The 16310-nt window shown below is 51.0% G+C and overlaps 1 protein-coding gene across 1 annotated transcript in view; it reads right to left on the reverse strand.

Annotated features, from left to right (window-relative positions):
• Positions 1-2855: 2855 nt before the first annotated feature.
• LRRC75B (leucine rich repeat containing 75B) overlaps positions 2856-16310 on the reverse strand; it is a 33146-nt gene continuing 19691 nt past the window's right edge. Inside the window, exon 4 of the mRNA XM_073313714.1 lies at positions 2856-4061. Coding sequence (XP_073169815.1) covers positions 3530-4061 — 532 coding nt within the window. The 3' untranslated portion in view covers positions 2856-3529. The remainder of the gene's footprint in view (positions 4062-16310) is intronic.

A 16310-nucleotide genomic window follows, 5' to 3' on the forward strand; every position in this document is an offset into this window, starting at 1 on the left:
CAATGAGTGTATTTCTCCCTTGTTTATTATACAAAGAAACAAATGGAAGTAGAATTGGTGCCTTTAGAAGCAACCCTAAAATAAGAAACCAGCATTCCTTCCCCTGGGGAGAAAAACAGATACCTGCCAACTACTTGCTATGAAGAATGAATATAAATAAATAACCGTTTCAGTGTAGGAAAAATACCTTGACAGGTTCCACTCTGAAGTACATTGTATAAAAATAAATTGTACAAGCTGGTGCTTCCAGCTGCTCGCTGCGTTACCTCTTGGAAATAGTTACTCGTCATTTCTACAGAGCCACAGGTGTGTATGGCGCTTCATAGCATACGCCTATGCCAAAGATCTGACAACCTAGACAATGTGAGAACCCATACAGCTTTATAAACTGAAACCCCCTGGGGCTAAGGGGAAAGTGCAAAAGAAGGAAGGCAACCTCGGGACGGGCTTCACCAGTTCCACTCAGCAGAGGTGGACCAATTGCTCTGGATCCAAGAAGAGCTGGCTTTCACCTGGGTCTGAACCCAAACACAATTTGGTAGGTTGCTAAAATCTTATTTGCAATATTGTTACTTCTTCGGTATCCCGCTCTGTAAGCTCCTCTCTCCCCTCTGGCGTGGAGCACCTCTTTCCTGGCTTTGCGCTGCTCCCCATTCCCAGGGTTCATGGAGGTGTTTCTGAGGGGCATGCTCTCCCCTCTCCTCAGGACCTGGTTGGTACTTACACTGAAGTGAGCAGGCTCAGCCCTGCTCTCTGCCGCAGTGTTTGTAAAGCCAGAGGGACTCTGCTGGTGTCAGTGGGTGAGGCTACATGGCCGTAACAGAGCTCAGGAATTTGCCCAGTGTACTCCCTCTCACGGGGGATGCCTCTGAGTTGCACAGCCCAGGCATAACCAGGGTGGGCTCTGTCTGCTTACCTTCCAGAAGACACCAGCCTCTGCTGTGAGTGAGTCCCCCTCCCCCGGTCACACCTACTGCGATCTGACAGCTGGGCCAGCACTCCCATCAGGGTCACCTCAATTAGTTCCCCCTAGTAATGGCTGATTGAATAATTAGCTAATCAGGAGAGGCGGGGGGAGGGGGGAGAGGTAAGGAACTAATTAGCCCTCAGCTGACCAGCCTGCCTGGAAGGAGGTGTTACAGAGGAAGAGGACAGGGCTAGGTGAGCTGGAATGAAGAGTGAGCAAGAGCTGTGCCTTCCTAAACGCCTTTCCTCAGAGGGCCCTAGCAAAGAGGCTGAAGGAAGCAGAGATTAGAAGTTAAATAAATTGGTTAGTCTCTAAGGTGCCACTAGTACTCCTTTTCTTGTTAGAGCTGTGATGTTGCACTGGATGGGTTTGGAATAAAATGTAGCCTGCCTACAAGAAGGAAGTGGGTCTGAGCAGTTTGTGGGGCCCTGTTGCAGTGGGCCCCAGAGCCCCTCTTACGCTCCACCCTGGGAAAGGCTAGTGTAGGCCACATTCTCCACAGGTGTCTGGGGGGCAGCTTCCACTGAAGCCTACTCATTGCAAAAAGGATTTCACCCTTTATCTTTATTGGGCCATTAGCTTCCCTCCCTATTTTTCTATCACCTGTATGCTGGCTGGCCGAGGCAGAGGCAGACACCAGATTTCTGTGACTGAGCAACCAAGTGCACACCTGTGAGTGAACATCACTCTGATGCAGCTCAGACAAAGACCATCCTGAGGGGGAGTATCTACAACTGTTGGACCTACCAGCTGCTGCCATGGATTTCCTGGTTCATAGTATAAAACCCAGCTAGAATCAGGAGGAAATTTCCCCTCTGGCTCAGCATTGCACAGTGAGGTGCATTAGAGGATTTTACGCTCCTTCTGGGCGAGAGGAATTGGAATAAATGGATAATTGATGTATTCCAGAATGCTGATTCTACGCAGGCAGCCAAACGAGCTGGTATCAACAGCCCTGATAGACTCCCATTAGCCTGCTTTAAGGACATACATACAAAATCTAAGGGATCATTAGATTCTGGGTGATGAGCCTTAAGTTCCTACACTTGGATGCCTGTGACTATTTTTGAGGTTTATGGGAAAATTGGTTGACACACAAATGATGCTGAGTTAAAGTAACTGGCATACACAAGCTGAAAGGCCATTCAAGGTCTATGAAAGATGAGCTTGTAGATTAGTTTCATGATGTTAACAGCGCTGGTATTGTCTAGCAGTTCAGACAAGAGACTAGCATCTTGCACAACGGGGCCCTAGTCCTGATCAGGGCATCTGGGTTCTCCTGTAGTATGAACCAAAGTGCTGCAGTGTGCTAAGAGAATTGCAATGGTGCTGTTCATGTAAGCAGTGCCCACCAGGGCCTCTCCTGGCCTGCCTGGGCATTGCGCCAGGACCACTGGCCTATATTTTGCAGCCAGTGCACTACTAACTAGAGACACAAATAATCCAGACGCTCACACGCAGTGTTAGTGCTTCACTCTCGTGCCCAGGAGAACCGTTTATTGTGTTCACATACAGCATGGCAATGTGGAAAACAATCTTGCATCGCTGGTTTGGTTTCCTGGATGGTGCTGGTAATGGTGACTCAACCGTTCCCCTCATATCCAGAATATTAGGAAACCCTGGCTAGAGATGGTCAGACGTACGGCACGTCTGACAAGGAGCAACCCAAAGTTCTGCTACAGTTTGAGTCGTGCCCAGCTGCTTGGCCACATCTCGCCACCCTAGCCCCCACCATAATGGACTTTTTGGTGAGCTTGTTTCCTTCCTGCTGTCTTTTGGGTTTGATTTGTTTGTTTTGTACAAAAGCACAGTTTGTAAAATCGATCATGTTAATCCACAAGGAATGGCTATTCCCTCCCCTCCCCCCCAATCAACACCCCCGCCACACTCCCACCAATGCACACACATACCCTGTCCCTAAATATCCTGACACTGCAATTCCATGTCACGTGTCCTCCCCCGGCCTGCACACTCTGTTGGGCCTCTGATTGCAATTCCCTTTGTTTGGACATTAATACAAATCACACAATGAAAATAAAAATTGAGCCAGGCTCAAGGGGAAGACACGCTCTGCTGGGCTCTGACTCCAGTCTCTGATGCATTCAACAAAGTCTGACAGAACCTCGACCCTTGGGGGAGCTCCCATCTCACAACTCCAGATCTCAGGACCCAACAATGACAGGACAAGGAGGAAAAGGAAGAAAGGAAATAACCTACGTGGAGACATTGCTCTTTGTTTAGGTTTTTTCTCCCCCACCGCTCCCCTCAATAGCCTCTGGGGAATATGCCGAATCCTACAGCTCATTTCCCATCTTCCAATGAGATCCTGCTCTGAGGCCAGGTTCGCTGTGAGTATCAGCTTCCTGTTTGGAATGGGGGTGATAGATTTGGCAGTGGGGGAGGGGGAGGCAAGTTTTCACTGAGAACACAGCAAGTCTGGGATGTCAGTGAAGGCAAGAGAAGCGCCAAAGGAAGCCGGTGAAGCTGGCCTTCTGCATTGTGTTTGTACTCTGAGCTCTCCTTGCCGCGGCATCAGTCCAACAGCTAAGGCCTGCCGCTGAATCACCTTTCGCAGCACTGCTGGGGGAAGTCACACGGGGTGTCCTTGTCTTCAGCCACGCCCCCCTCCTCCTCCTGGCAGCTGGCCTCATGTCCGCTGGACAGCTCGGCCTCGCAGTCGAGGGACTCATAGATGGTAGGCAGCGTGGTCTGCTGGCTGACGCGCTTGCGCAGGCCCACCAGCAAAGGCTGGGGCATGGAGGAGACGTCCACATTGTTGCCAAGGTCTATCCAGGCCAAGCACGGGAACTTGTTCAGGTCCTTCATGGTGTCCGTCAGCTCCTTCATGGTGGCTCGGGTCAGCCGGTTGCCGTTGAGGGAGAGGTGAGTGAGTTTGGGCAGTGCCCAGAAGAAGGGCAGGAGCAGGCGTACCATGTCGTCGGTCATCTCGGTAAAGCTCAGGTCCACTGCAGTGAGGTTGTCCCCGTTATTCTGTAGGTAATAGGCCATGCGATGGACATCCCGCATGGTCAGGGGAATCCCCGATAAATCCATGGAGTCCTGGCTCAGCTTCTTCTGCAGGCTGGTCTTCAGGCTAAGGAGAGGGAGCATGTTAGAAATATGGACACAGGGAGGGGAGGGAGCTTGGAAACTGAGCCCAAGTAACATTTCCTTGGACAGGACTTCCCTTACTAGATGTCTTGCTCTCATGCATTTCCTCTTGGCCAGCCTTAGCCACAGGCTTGCTGGTCCACTGCACAGAGCTCCGTGGGAATGATGAGGTGCGTTTTAGTGGAGGAGGAGGGGCAGGAATATGTCCAATAATCAAGTTCTAAAATGACTTTAATTAACTTCAAATCCTTGCATCTCGGATTCTGCTTTACAAAAGCACATTCGCCCTAACTGCGGTGAAAACCCTTAACAAATGGACAGGTCTGCACTGCTCTGCGTCTGTGGGTTTGCTGGGTCCCTAATCAAGTGCAGCGGGCTCCCAAGCCTCAGGGCTGTCCTTGGAGTCACCTGCTGTGGAGCAATTTCCCCACCCTAGGGCCCTGATGGCTCTAACTTGGCGCACAGGAGTCGCCCCACTGAAGTCAATGGGACTATTCGCATGCTTCATAGGCACCTTGCTGAATTGGGGCCAACGAATAAACAAGCCCTTTCTAGCCCCACTGCTCTGCAAGCCTGTGCTCAAGGAAGTGGCCAGGGCCTGTGCACGCCTCGTTGCAAAGCTTTCAGAGGAAGCAATGGGGATGCAGAGAAATGCAACTTGCAGGAGACAGGACAGTCACAGTGTTCTTGGAGCTAGCAGGAATCCTTAGGCTGTCGCACCACCTACAGAGCCCTGCTCCATATTCCAGAGCCGATGCTGTTATCCCATATGCTTCCGTCTATAACAATCCCCCATGAGCAGCTGTATAGAAATGTGTACGAATGGCTACGCAACATCTAAAGGGCACACGGGACTCTAGGATACTCGCTGAGGCGTCACAGAAATATGAGCTGGAAAAGGCCTGCCAGGACGCCCCATCCGTCTCCCTGCCCATGAAGAATTAGTCCCTGCTCAACACCTACTCGTCTTTGTCTGGTCTAGGTTTAAGTGACTGTGCACTTCCCTGGGAAACTCTCCCCCACTGAGAAGGCCGAGCGTGGAAAGCTCTGATCTGAAATGTCCAACAGCGGCTGTGCTGACTCAGTAAGAAGTAATAACAATAATTATCATCTTACATTCATGTGGCACTGCTCAGCCTGAAAGATCCCCAAGTGCCTGACACACACACGTGCGTGGCCTTGGTTACCTGCTGTGCGACTCCACTGGTTGTGTAGTAGGTTCGCGAAGGGTATGTAGGAGGGTTGACTGTGTGTATACTCCCATCCATCACACAGCCACCCCAGAGGCCTAATACTCCGTGGCCTGATGGTGACTTGAGGAGTCATTTGCACATGTGCAAAGGGAATGTCAAACCTACCACATCACAACTCTCTGCTTGCTTACCCCAGTGGGGGTATGGACGACTCGCTTCGTACAGGATCAGCGACTGAGGTACAAGGCTGTGAAAAATCAGGAGCACAAATTGAACGGCCCCTTTATGGAAATGCAGCTGCCATTGAACTTGTGGTGGGAATTTAGATGGGCAGTGCATAATCCTCCATATCGGGGTTTGGCCAGGTCCCTGGGTTAATCCCCCTACTCTTTTGAAAACTGCCAGGTGAGATTTAATACCCCCTCCCCAAGTGGGTGCAACTACTGAAAGAATCACATTTGTTTAGTCCGTCTCTGAAAATGCCATACAATATTGACAGAGGAAGGCAGAGGATCTTCCCAGGCAGAGGATCTGATCTGGCCTGGGGCTGCTGTGTAAAACCTCAAACACAGACAAGGATGAGGCATTTATTGACGCTCTTTAAATCCTTCAGCCGTGCTGGGTATTTGGTTGGGCAGCAGATTTAAATGTACGCTGATTTGCCTGAACGAGGCTAGGGCCAGGCACACTGTTCCTAGAGCATGGGTCCTAGGTTCAATGGGTTGGATGGGGCGAGGCACCAAGTACACTGGGATGGACAGAAGTGATAACATGATTGATGGGGTTTGAGTCTCTGGTGTAAATTAGGAGTGGCTCCAGTGGTGTAAAATGGGGGTCAGTGAGGGCAGAAGAAGAGGGTATAATTTAAGACTAGATATTATGTGAGGAGCTCGCACGGGCCAGGCTTCCCCTTCCCCTCTTGTACAGAGTCGTGCAGCAGCCATTCATTACTACCCCGGTGCCTCCCTCGGTGCAAACTGCAGCAATCAGTCACGGATCCCACTCTGCCTGGAGCAGGTGCCTTCTGTCTCGCCTCAGCAACAAGCCAAGACCCAGAGGAGGCCTTAGCAAGCAGACAAATTGTCTTCCCAGAATTGATTCTCCAGCCAGGGCTGCTGCTGGCTGAATTCACTTAGCCATCCTCCCTCGGTCCCAGCCCAGTCTCTCGCCCCCAGTGCCTGCCTGTGTCTTTCACAGTGGTGCTGAGCTTCCTTGCTTCAGCCCTCTGGGCTCCCTCTGGATTTCAGAGGCTTCAAAGGTGCGTCCACTCCCTCCTCCCACCCCTTTTTCTGTGTTGGAGTCTCCTTGTTTGCTTTCAATGAGCCTGTTTAGGGTAATGCTGTGGAAGCTGCAGCAAGAAGCTGACACAGCTCTCCCCATACCCAGCTGTTTTAACAGGTGCTTGGCTACACGCTAGGCATGGAGCGCTCTCTCTCTCCCAGGGCCAGACCTGGGACTCCTCAACCTTGAGGAGCACAGAGTGATCTGCTCACAGGTGTCTCTTCCCTACCTGCTTGAAGGAGTCCTGCCCTGTTCTGAGAGACAATGGAAAAAAGCTGATTTACATCAGTCGGTTCTGGGCTTGGTGCCCGTTTTGCTCATGCACCCTCCCTGGCTGTCATTTTTGGGGAGTAAAATCCTGGCAGAGGGCACTATGCCTGCCTGCTATGGCAGAGGGCGCTTCAGAGCCCAGCCATAGCACTGCATTCACCGTGGGCTTCGCATTGTAATGCCCAGACCGAGCCCGGAATGCTTTTATCCTTGTGCAGCAGAAGAGAAAAATACCAGCTTATTCCCAGAGAAATGGGTCCTCTATTATCTCCTAACTTCTTAGTAAAAATGGCCTGAAAAAGGCAACCCCTGAAAGCTTTTTGTGAGACAGAATAGGTGCATAATCACCACGCTTTCCATTCCCCCAGCACAGTGCTTTGGCAGTGGTAGGCCAGGTCCTCTGCTGGCGTCGATTGACCGAGCTCTAGTGAAGTCAATATGCCATTTGCACCAGTGGAGGATCTGCCCCATTAATAGAGAGATGGAGCACACACTTGTGATCTCTACAGCAGGCTGGGTGTGAAGGAATTCGCCCTCCCCCCCTTCCCCAGCTGTGGAGCGGCTCCCTGGGGGGCAACGACTGCTGGAACTGTGCACCAGTGCACCTACTGGCCACCCCGCTCCCCCAGCAATCCATCCCCTGTGCCTAGGCCTGGCATGGCCTCCCAAAATCTTGCAGAGAAAAGTCACACTCTCCTGAGCAAGGAACACAGGCAAGAATGATCAGCCCCCTGGGCAGGAGAAATCAAAATGCCTTCTGCCTTCAGTGGCAGAGTGGGCCTAGGCACGTGATGGTGACATGCCTGCCAGTCTGACAAGCACCATCCAAGCCACTGGGCCATTAAATGTCTCTTCTCCATTGTGAGTGGCCTGGCTCTCCCCATGACCCCATTCAGACCACTGGCAAAGCCCATCCCATAATCCTGGACCCTTCTCCCTGGGGTCTCTCTCCTTGACTCCTTCTTCCCGCTCCCTGGGAAGGCCCAAACCTGTTCCCACTGAAATCAGGGGCGGTTCTGCCATGGCTTCAAGTGGAGCAGGCCCTTCATACTGTTCCATTAATGGGGGCTGCTGGTCAAAAGCCACCTCCCACCCTACAACCTCTGTATTGGGCACTGGTGCGACCGCTGTTGGAATACTGTGTCCAGGTGTGGTGCCCACGCTTCAAGGATGCTGATAAACTGGAGAGGGTTCAGAGAAGGGGGGGATATGATAGAGGTATATAAAATCATGAGTGGTGCGGAGAAAGTGAATAATTACTTTCCCATAATATACTTGTTCCCATAGTATAAGAACTAGGGGCCACCAAATGAAATTAATGGGTAGCAGGTTTAAAACAACTAAAAAGTTCTTCTTCACTCAGCGCACAGTCAACCTGTGGAACTCCTTGCCTGAGGAGGTTGTGAAGGCTAGGACTATAACAGGGTTTAAAAGAGAACTAGATAAATTCATGGAGGTTAAGTCCATTAATGGCTATTAGCCAGGATGGGTAAGGACTGGTGTCCCTAGCCTTTGTTTGTCAGAGGGTGGAGATGGATGGCAGGAGAGAGATCACTAGATCATTACTTGTTAGGTTCACTCCCTCTGTGGCACCTGGCATTGGCCGACAGGCTACTGGGCTGGATGGACCTTTGGTCTGACCCAATATGGCCGTTCTTATGTTCTTAAGAGCCAGGAGAATGATTATCGCTACAAGGCAGGTTTTCTAATCTTTTAGAGGCAAGGAGTTCAATCAATTTAGCTTAACAAACAGAAGGTTGAGGGGTTACTTGACTACAGTCTATAAGTACCTACAAGGGGAACAAATATTTAATAATGGGCTCTTCAGTCTAGCAGAGAAAAGTCTAACACCCTCCAGTGGTTGGAAGTTGAAGCTAGACAAATTCAGCTTGGAAATAGGGTATAAATTTTTAATGGTGAGCATAATTCACCAGTGGAGCAATTTTCCAATGGTCATGGTGGACTCTCCATCACTGACCATTTTAAAATCAAGATTGGATGTTTTTCTAAGAGATCTGCTCTAGGAATGATTGTGGGACAGTTCTCTGGCCTGTGTTCTACAGGGTGTCAGACTAGATGATCATGATGGTCCCTTCTGGCTTTAGACTCTATGAATCTAAAACTATCCCACCCACAAGATGACTGGTGCTGAGCTCGCTCTTCAGCTTGCGTTTCCCAGATGTCTCCCTGGGCCCTGCGTCCCCCGCAGCACTGCAAACCGGGCTGTTTGAAACTCATGTCGCCCCCAGGCACCTGCCTTGATTCCTTACGAACCCAGGAAACCACAGGACCAAGTGTAAACATCCTCCCTACAATGTATGTCACCTTCCCCTCGGACAGGAAAACAGGGCACGCTGGCCAATAGGGGACGAAGCAGCACGCTGGGCATGCTGGTTCCTGGGCATCGACACACTCTGGGGGAGGCAGCCACTCGTGGTGGAAAGAGTGCTACAAGAGACAGGCTTCAGCCCATCTGCATTCCCCCTGCCTCCCCCTGCTTTTCTCCTGGATAACAAACAGCCTCTCTGCATGCTGCCTCAGTCAGCGCTCTGGCTTCCTGGAAACTGGTGCTGAACGAATGCAGGAAGCTTCGCAGCTGTAGATGAAAGAATCAGCCAACAAGTAATTAAGTCTTGTCTACCAGGAATTTGCAGATCCCTGCCTCTGGGACCCGGCCCACTTCCCCTCAGCCTCTCGACGCTTTGGGTCTATGAGGATGGCTTGGCTCGTGTCCATCAGCGCCGATTCCCACCGCTGGCCCTGCTCAACTCTCCGCTCTCTCGTCAGCTGCACGCATCGTGCAATGCCGCAGCGGCTCAGCTTCACTTTGTCACAATGCGGGGATTACAGAGACTCCCTTTCCCACAGCTGCAAGGGACGCTTGGCTTTTCTCAGGCAGCACTAACGCCCAGGCTCAGAAGGGCTTGTTTCCTTGGCTGGCAGGTGGAGGGCTGCCCTGGTAGCTTGCCAGAAGCCTGAGGCTCACCCTGGTTCCATATAAACGGGAGCACGCTGCAACCTGAGAGGTGGCCAGCAGAAAAGGCAGACCCCAGCATGCAATGTTTCAACCCACCTGACCTGTGTTGGGGACACCAGTGTTTCTGCTAAGGGAGGGGTCTGCATAGGATTTCATGGGGCTCCCTAACTGACGCCCGCACGGGCTGCATTGCTGAGTGACATGGGCCACGCCCATCCCTCCTCAGCTTTCCCAGCTGGACGGAGACTGTTGTCTGAAGCCAGGTCTAACCACACACCCTGCCTCCAAATCCATAAGCTGCCTGGGCTTCTCAATCCCTTTGTCCTGCTGAGCCAGTCCCGACTCCCAGCGCAGCCCCTGCCAGCTGTGATTTCAGCTGCCAGCGGCACCCGCTGCATGCCAGCCCTGCCTGTCTCCCTGGCTAATTACCAGCCTGCTCCCTTTTTGCCTTTTATGTGTTTGTCCCCTGCATCCACAGCGTCAACATTTCACAATATTTCCCTGTGCTGCTGCTTCCCGTCAGCACACAGCCCGCCCTTGGTAACGGGAGCCACCGCCCTAGCTAATTAGCTGAGAATCGCTTGGTTTTGGCTGCTCCTCTCCACGCCGAGCCCAACCAAAGACTCATTTGAACTAGTCCTCTGATTCCAGGCATGGTTCAGGGAAGGGACTGGGCCCTCTTCAGTCTCCTCGTTAGCATAATCTGCCTCCCTGGGTTCCCAGGCGCTGCCCCAGGGGCAGTTCGGTAGCTGCACAGGCCAGGCACCAAAAGGATATGAAAATGAGCAGCGCATACCCAAATGCAGCCCCGCGGGCTGGCGTAAGCTCCTCTCCTGTGCTTGGGCACTGGCTTCCCCAGCTCACTATCGGCGTGCGAGAAGAGGCAGCATTTAGCCCTCACCATCCACCTGGGCCCCATTTCCAGCCCAACGCCCAACCTGATTCAACAAGCCATTACCTTCCAGCTGCTCTACCTGGCCCTGGGGAGAGCCGTGCCATCCTGGCCGCAGGATGGGGGTGAGGAGCACAAAGGTGGACTTCTGCCCTACCTTTCCTCCCCGCATCACTCCTGTGGTACTGCCTGGGGCTTGGCAGTAGCCAATGATCCAGCCCTGAATCTTTCCCCCTTGGCCCTCCCTGGCTTTTCTCTGCTCTCGCTGACTGAGAGAGGTGTGATCTGTGAACCAGGACCATTCCTCCTCCTGGCTCTGCCACCGACTCTCTCTGTGACCTAGGGCAATTCACTTCCCCACATTGTCCAAGTCTCCCCAGGGAGATAATGACACCTACCGCACAAGGACGCTGCATGGATTCTTGGTCACATAAGAGCTTTGAAGATGCAATTCCCTGACTGATTCCCATTCCCTCTTCTGCTCCCCCCCCCCACCCTTAGCAACTGATCCTCCGGCTACTCCCCCTCTCTCTTTGCATTCTTGGCAATTTTTGAGACTTGTCTTTGTCTATTGATCCCTGCCAGGGTATTTTGTCAGGAGCACGATGAACATGGCCTGCCACTAGCCACAGCCCCTCTCAAGCCGCCCAGGAAATGCTTTCCTCCCTGGTGCATTTTGTGTAAGACTCTAGCGATCCTGGGTGTCAGTGTTCACAGGTGGGATTCCCCAAGCCTTGTGTCTTAGTCACAGGGGGCAGCTGGAATTTGGGACTCTTCTGTGCTTTAAGGAGGAGGGACAACACCTGCCCTCCAGCAGCAAATGCTACCTCTTCCCATCAGCCCCTCTCCACCTTGCTTTGGGCTGGCTGACATCCGGGCCCATGGGACACAAAGTATGTGGAGGAATAAGCCCAGGGCTGGGCGTCAGGAAGGCCTGTATTCCCGTCCTGACTCTGCCACCGAATGGCTGGGTGGCTTTGGAAAACTGACTTCAATTCTCTGCCTTGGTTTCCCCATCTATAAAAGAGGGATACTGATCATTCTTTTCCCTGCTGCAGAGGGATGTAGTGAGGATGCTTTAGTTAATATTCACATAGCACTGTGTAAGTGTTACAAATTATTCTGATCTGCCAGAACTGTCATCCAGGGCACAGAGTGATGCTCTTGGAAAAAAACAAAGATCTGAAGACCCTATGAGCTGTTTTCTTGCCTCCCCTCTCCAGAATCTCTCTCTCTCTCTCTCTTTCTAAAGGTTTCAGAGTAGCAGCCGTGTTCGTCTGTATTCTCAAAAAGAAAAGGAGTACTTGTGGCACCTTAGAGACTAACAAATTTATTTGCGCATAAGCTTTCGTGAGCTACAGCTCATCCGATGAAGTGAGCTGTAGCTCACGAAAGCTCATGCTCAAATAAATGGGTCAGTCTCTAAGGTGCCACAAGTCCTCCTTTTCTCTTTCTAAAGCGCCTCTAATACTGCAGCATCTGGGCACTGCGGAATGATTACAGAGAATCAGTGAGTTGTATCCAGAAGGGGCAGTCAATTCTCCTTCCGACGCTGGTTAGCAGAAGTGGTTCAGCATGAAGATTCCTCTAGCGGGTGCTCAAGGTACAGTAACCAAGAGGAAGGAGCCAGGCTGCATTTTCAAATACTGATGCACTGCGCAGTCGTGCACACGCAAAGGCAAATAACCACATCTGCAAAAATGCACCTGTGCTCGCAGAACCAGAAGGTGTGTGTGCAAATACCCGTGTGTCCACAATTACCCATTCTGCAACTGCACATTCTTACTGGCATGCATCACTCCCTGCCTTGTCACTTGCTTATTTTATGGATTAACTTAGTCCTCCGCATTCATGAAAGCAAGATACAGCCAGAACCATCCAGAGCTGGGAATTAAGCAGGTGGATGCCACACAAGCTTCCCTTGCAGAGCTCTGCCAAGGCAGCTCGATCTTAACTTTCAGCTTCTCTCTTACACTCCTGGGCTCCCATTCCGCTCCGCCCATGCCCAGCAGACTGCGGTTCCTGCAAAGGGCGGCCAGTGCAGTTGGCTCCTGAGCAGTAGCGCCTTGGCTATTGGAACTGCACAGGGGGAAGCACTGGGATATCCATGCAGGGGGCTGTTGCAGTCCCACACCCCTCCTGACCCAGACTGCACGGTGCTTCTAAATGAACGAAGCCTTGAAAGCTCTGAAAACAGTAATTGATAATGCGAGAAAATTCCACATCTGTCAAACTGCTCTCTCAGTGGCGCTCTTATCACCCAACATCCCCCAGTACAGATTTCACGGTCCGTGACGCGTTTTTCATGGCTGTGAATTGGGTAGGATCCTACTCATGGCGACAGCTCATTTTTGAACAGCTGAGTGTGCTTTATGTCACAACCTGGGGCTCCTAGGGGAGTCAAGGGGAGCTTTGCCTTTGACTTCACTGGGAGCAGGATTTGGTCCTTAAGGAAGATCAAGTCCAGACTGAGAAACTTAAAGCTCTGACTCTCCTTGAATGACGGAGGCACTTTACTAACATAGTGTGTTAGCATAAGTATTTCACTGGGTTTTACAATGGCATGCTTTATAGCCTGGGTAACGTCTCACTGTTCCCACGAGGTCGAAGTCTGATCCATACAAAGGAGGATTAAACTCTCCCAGCCTTGCTGTACTGAAATGTGTCTAAACAGGAATGGATTAGGAAAAATATTTCCCCGTTACCTTTGGATTTCCTGGGTAGTTCAGTGTGTGATTTACTGGGCAGTGTGGAGATCCATTGATACAGTGTTTGAGGACAGGACTGTACCTGGTTCCATTCTGACCCACTGGTTTTCTCCTGGAGATGAAAGGCTGGTGCGTGGACCCCCTGGAATGTGGCAACGTCCATTTCATTTCCCCTCCCCCCCACATAACTACATTTCCATAACAGCCCAAACATAATGAATACCTGGCAGATGCTCCCAGTTCTCTCCCTGGCAGGGCTTGTTAATTATCTTCCAGACCCACCTGACATGCTGCCAGAAAACGGAAATCACATTTCAAAAGAGAACAGGGGCGTTCTACATCTGCTCCATGATAACCAGCAGCCAAGGAGGGCAGGGGATGGGGAAGGCAAGAGGAGGGCTCATCCCTGAACGTGGCTGTCCTGCCCTGATCTTTCCCAGCTGCCCTGGGACCTGCCTTTGAACTTGATTCAATAGAAGCTGACACTTCCCCCATTTTGTTCAATGCAGCCAGATGGTAGGAAGGGCCGATGGCTGCAGAGAGGCAGATTCTGCACTGCTTTGCATGCTGGGCAGAGCGGGTGAAAACACTGCCAGCCACGGGAGGGAGGGAGCGGAGCATTAGGTAGGGTTTTACACGCACTCTGCACAGCTGGAGATGATCAGGCAGTGGGGAACCAGACCCAAGGTCTGAAAGGGAAGTGGGTATTTCTAAGTCTCCTGCTCCTGGCAGTGTCTGTTTTGCTGCAGTAACCTCGAACCCCAGCTCCAGGGGAGCCTGCTGGCACAGTCTGCAAACCGGTTTTTATCCAGCTTCAATGCCAGTTTAAACACCTGAAGTAAAAGATCTCTGTTTGAGAGTCGGTCAGTTGTTTCATGCCTCTTGGAACAGGGTGGGTTGGCCCAGGGCCTGGAGAGCCTGGAGCTAAGTCAGCCCTGGTTACAGGATGAGCCCCACCTGAGAGGAATCAGGTGCGTGTGGTATACAAGGAGCAGGAAGTTGCAGTGAAGGGGGAAAGCTCAGAAAGCTGTGGCAGAGTCTGTAGGGCGTGAGGAAAGCTCTTTAGGCAGGTAGGCATGGAGGCCTGTGAGAAGGAAGAAAAACCTTGGGTGGTGTGGACTTGTGAATGGACTTTGGCTTGGGGTTTGATTTACATTTTATTTGAGATTAATAAGCCTGGTCCCCAAAGAGGGGTATCTCTCAACCAAGAAAAAACTGGAAGTTTATTTGAGGGGGGAAAAAAAGCAGGTGTTTATTTGAACAAACCAAGAGGGGAAACTGAGGCAGGCTGCCTCTCATGTGGCCCTAAGACATGAGGGGATGCATAGGAGGCAACCAGCCTAGTTAAAACTTGTGTAACCAGCAGGATCCTCCAGGGCCCCTCCCATCAAGGAGAGAAACCGAAGGTGTGGGACAAGTCGGATGGAAGAAGTCCTTTGTTGGCAGACCCCAGCAGGAGCAGAAGGCACAGTGAGCCATGCAGCAGAAGGTACAGGGGGTGGGGTTTGGGGCCCAGATGCCTGGGAGGGCAGGGACCTGGACTAAGGGTCCACCCAAATGTTGTAGAGGTGGAAAGACAGAGCACATTAAGAAGGCCTGCCCCTTGAATATTGAGGTCTGTGGGGAGGGAGAAGCCCTGCAGACCGAGAGAGATTCAAAAAGAGGAACAGTCTGTGTGTTTGCAGAAGTGTGTTGGCCCTGGCTGCTGGAGGTGCTGGCCACAGCAATCCCCACTGTGAATGAGCAGAGGAAGGAAACAAAGCCCCAGCTGGCCGTTGGGGAAAGTGACCAAATGTGGGGGTGGGCACAGAATGGCAGAGTTGTATTGGTGTTCGGGAGAGGGGGCCAAAGTGGACATTCCAGCCAGGGCAGCACCACTTCCAATGAAACTGTGGGTCCAATAAAAAGGATTTTTAAGGGGTCTGTAAACTCTGGGGTCATAGCCTATGGCTGGAGACTTGCCAATACAGTACCTATATTTAAGAAGAAGAGGGGAGGGAAGTGATCTAGAAAACTACAGGCCTGTTTGTTCCAAGACCTTGCATACAACTGAGGTCAAACTAACTCTGAAAGAGCAAGTACTTAAGGACATAGAGGTAAAGAGTAATTGGGATAAAATACACCATGGTTTTGCCAAAGGTAGATCATGCCAAACCAAGCTGGTCTTTCTCTTGAGAAGATTTACTGCATTTCTAGACAAAGGAAATGCAGTAATCTAATTTACCTGGATTTCTGTAAGGCATTTAATACAGTTCCACATGGGATATTATTAGTTAAATGAGAGAAGATGGGTAAGGAACAGGTTAAAGGGAGACTACAGTGGGTCATATTGAAAGGTGACTGTCAGGTTGGAGGGAGGTCACTAGTGGAGTTCTTCAAGGATCGGTCTTAGGACCAATCTTATTTAACACTTTCATTAGTGACCTTGACACACAAAATGTATGCGCTAATAAAATGTACGGATGACACACAGTTAGGAGGTATTGCCGATATGGAGGAGGACCAGAACATCATGCATGAAGATTTAGATGACCTTGTAAACTGGAGTAATAGAAATGGGATGAAATTTAATAGTGCTAAGCGTAAGGTCATGCATTTAGAGACTAACAACAAGAATTTTTGCTATAAGCTGTGGACGTATCAGTTGGAAACAACAGAAGTGAGGAGAAAGGCCGGGGTATTGGTCAGTCACAGGATGACTATGAGCCGCCAAAGTGATGCATTAATCTGTTTCATGGCTGCAATCCTAGGATGCATCAGGCAAGATGTTTCCAGTAAAAATAGGGAAGTGTTATCAATTATACAAGACACTGGTGAGACCTCATCTGGAATACTGTGTGTAATTCTGATCTTCCAGTTTGAATTCATCCTTCTTAGACATGGAACAGGTGCAGAGAAGGGCTACTAGAAT

This window comes from Lepidochelys kempii, chromosome 15 (assembly GCF_965140265.1).
Source record: "Lepidochelys kempii isolate rLepKem1 chromosome 15, rLepKem1.hap2, whole genome shotgun sequence".
NCBI classification, from domain to species: Eukaryota; Metazoa; Chordata; order Testudines; family Cheloniidae; genus Lepidochelys; species Lepidochelys kempii.